Source organism: Nannochloropsis gaditana (assembly GCF_000240725.1).
Source record: "Nannochloropsis gaditana CCMP526 unplaced genomic scaffold scaffold574, whole genome shotgun sequence".
In the NCBI taxonomy this organism is placed as follows: Eukaryota; class Eustigmatophyceae; order Eustigmatales; family Monodopsidaceae; genus Microchloropsis; species Microchloropsis gaditana.
Genome location: NW_005803379.1, coordinates 6,699 through 10,255, shown reverse-complemented (window position 1 = coordinate 10,255; position 3,557 = coordinate 6,699). Strand labels below are relative to the sequence as shown.

Here is a 3,557-nt window from a genome sequence, read left to right as displayed (position 1 = left end):
ACCAAGGAAAGCATAAGAAAGATATTGTACCAGGGAGGTCACAGTAAGGTTTGAGCGTGAAGACTGCACAGCTATGCATTGAAAACTATGCCACTTTTATAAAGTACCATTCGCAGGGCATGTGATACCTACAAGAACAGGGAGGGTAGGCTGCATGAGCGAGATCGCCGCTCAGACTGGATTGTGTCGTGCTTCGGGTTGTACGTGCTTCCCGGTCAGAATTCAAATTTGGTTCAAATTCTAACGGAAAGCGCATCTAATCTGTCCATGTCCAATTCATCGACGCTCGCTCTGAGCTCGTTTCTTTTCGATGTGCTTCTTCAGTACCATTTCTTTGTGTTTTTCATTTTATCTTTTAGGCCTCAATGTGCAGCAGGACCGCTTCCCAAGACTAACACAACTTCCGTTTTTTTTCTTTCGCTAACAATAAGTGTCCCATCCAGTGAGAAGCGGCTTCCATGCGATATTCTCGCAGACTGCTGATTGGAATTGTCAACCTTAAAGTACAGGAAGAGAATGGGAGATTTTCATGTTTGCGACTGGCTCGAGTCCGTCGGTAAGTGCTCTATACTTTTCTTGGCTTATGATTACTTTGCGTGTCTGACCGTCACCCTCTTTCCACGATAATTCAGGCCTTGGGTACTCGATTCCTAGATTTCAAGAGCTAGGTATATGTACCCCTGAGAGATTGGCTGCGTTTCCCTTTTCTGACTATGATCGAGCTGGCGTCGTGGATATCAACCATCGAAGAAAGCTTTTTTTCCTGATCCAGCGCCTCAACCTGGCTCTTGAGGAACAGACGAGAAAGATTGCGAGAGGGGGTAAGATTTACGCCGTATGCGCGCACATTATTTTTCGAAACCATGCGCACTTTGACGTGTGCTCCCCGATTCTCAGCATGATTGTTTTATTTCCCATTTCGCATGTCAACACGCTCGCATACAGTTCCTACAACAAAGCGCGATGAAGACGAAGCCTTATCTGCGTCTCAGTATGCACAAGTAATGAATGTGGATCTATCATCTTTTCATCTTAATTGTGAAGTAAATGGACAGACATTGCCGGACAGATTGGATAAGGACGGACACGGAAGCGAACATGAAAGCCTCCTAATCACGAAAAGAGAAGACGGTAGCTCCTCTAAAGCCTCGCGTCGGACGCCATCTGCACAGTCGTTGCCCGTATCTAGCGAGCTAGCAGCGCTCTCCACCCATTCTATCGAAAAATGTGGACCTGAGGCAGTGACGCCATTCGAAACAGCACACCTTTCCTCCCGAATTCCCTCCGCTCCGCCCTCCTCCCAGTCCTCCGCCCCAACCTCCACGTCCACTTCCTCTCCTCCTGTCGGCCCGAATGCCAGCTTGCACTCGAAATTCAGCCTTTCTAGAAACTTCCTTTCCGCCATAGGTGTCCGTAAGAGCAAGACCGGGCCAGTCACGGCAATCGCAGCCTCCCCGTCTCAGGCTTCTATCTCTGCGGTGTACGCACGCACAGAAATGGAACCGTCTCCCATGAGAGAGCCGCAGAGGCAGAGCCTAAATGCCAGCGCTGACCTCAGCTACAGCGGATCAAGTCTTACCAGCACCAATTCGAGCATCTCGCATGTCCGACGGAACTCCTCGCCCCTGCACCCGTACCAAGCCCTGGTGGACTGTATCCTGGCGGGGCCCGTGGACGAGACGACGATCCGGGTGGCTGTGCGGAAGCGTCCGTTGAGCGCCGCAGAACGGGGCAATAAGGACACAGACATCATCGAGATCCAACCTCCTCGCAACGTGGTCATACACGAGCCGAAGAAGCAGCTGGATTTGACGCCGGTGACGGAATCCCACTACTTTGCCTTTGACCACACCTTCGGCGCAGAGGTTCCTAATGACTGCGTGTATCACACGGTTTGCCTGCCTTTGGTCGTGTCCATGTTTCGTGGAGGGAAGTCCACCTGTTTTGCCTACGGACAAACGGGGTCAGGAAAGACGTTTGCGATGATGGGGGACCAAGGCAGAGAGCGGGCGGGAGGGGGAAAGGGACGGAAGGGCCAACCCACAGGGGAGGGCTGGGAGAACGCAGGACTCTACGCACTGGCCGCCCGGGATATCTTTCAGGTCTTGGCCCACCCGGCCTTTGCCTCGCGTGGGTGGACGCTGCATGTGAGTTTCTTCGAGATTTATGGCGGGAAGCTCTTCGATTTGTTGAACCGGCGGGCGCCTGTCCGATGTTTGGAGGACGCGAGGCAGCATGTTCAATTCCTGGGACTGACGGAAAAAGCGATGGTAAGCGTGGAGGATCTTTTGACCACCATCGCGGAGGGACAGAGCCAAAGGTCGACGGGCTCCACGGCCGCGAATGCCGATTCTTCGCGCTCCCACGCAGTTTTGCAACTCAGCCTGAAAGGTCATGCCTGTGCAGAAAGATCAGCGGGCAGGTCCCCGGCGACGTCCGGCTCCGAAGCGAAGAGCATGCTGCAGCACGGCAAACGGAACGTGCGTGTGAAGGACAGCAACCAGGGGAGGCTAAAAGAGCCCGTCATTGGCAGCTTCTCGTTCATCGATTTGGCAGGTTCGGAACGCGGCGCTGACACGCGCAATACCGAGAAAGCGACCCGGATGGAGGGGGCGGAGATCAATACCTCGCTCTTGGCGCTGAAAGAAGTGATTCGAGCGCTGGACCGTAAACAAAACCACACGCCCTTCCGGGGTAGCAAGCTCACACAAGTCTTGAAAGATTCCCTTGTTGGTGCCAGGGCAAAGACCGCGATGCTTGCTTGCATTGCCCCCGCCCTCTCCAGTTGCGAGCACACGCTCAACACCTTGCGCTATGCGGATAGGGTCAAGGAGAACGACGCCTCCGCCGTGCCCGGTCCGGAGAACCTCCTCGCTCCCATTGCCACGCCCGTGACCTGGGATAAAGATAGCCGGGACACCCCAGCCGGGGGGGAGCATAAGCCCTCTTCAAGCGGGAGGTCGATGCTCACATCCTCCCTCAGCGATGAAGAGGAGCGCATCCTCGCCGTTTCCGCCGAGACGGGAGGCCAGGGTATGAGGAGCGGGAGGAACAGAGAAAACGCGAACTTAAGCGCGACAGTGAATGGCACAGGCAACTGTCGCTGGTCAGCTGTCTCTGTTTCAAGCCTTGGGAAAGGCCAGCAGCTTGCGTTCTTGTCGCGCACGACCCCGGGAAGGCACTCAGAAAGGTCGTGCAGAGGACGAGAGGGAGGGGGAGAGCGTCGTCATCTCCATGGGACTCGCACCTTGCCAGAGTCCTCTTTGCCAGAGCTGCCGCAGATACCAAACCAACAAGGGACGGAAACGGCGCTTCGTGGCCAACAGCCTCCGCTTTGTCCCTCTCCCGCGGTCGAGGCGGGGGACATGCAACGGTACGTAGAGCACTTGAAGCAGCTGCGGGAGACCGTGTGCGTGGAGCGTGAGGCGCAACGGTGGCGACGACGGCAGCGACGGCGTCAGAAAGGGACGGAACGGGGCGCCGAAACCATCCCAGCGGAAGAGGAAGAGGACAATGGCCAGGAAGAAGGAGTCGCGCGGAGGCAAGCGGAAAAGGAG

General features: G+C 55.5%; 1 protein-coding gene across 1 annotated transcript; it reads left to right on the top strand.

Moving 5' to 3' along the window:
• Nucleotides 1-1,350: 1,350 nt before the first annotated feature.
• On the top strand, nucleotides 1,351-2,863 carry NGA_2019100 (kinesin family member 2c; the record flags this gene model as incomplete). The annotated part of the gene is made up of 1 exon (XM_005854233.1): nucleotides 1,351-2,863. A coding segment is annotated over one exon (1,513 nt), but the record flags the coding sequence as incomplete, so codon positions are not given.
• Nucleotides 2,864-3,557: the final 694 nt, after the last annotated feature.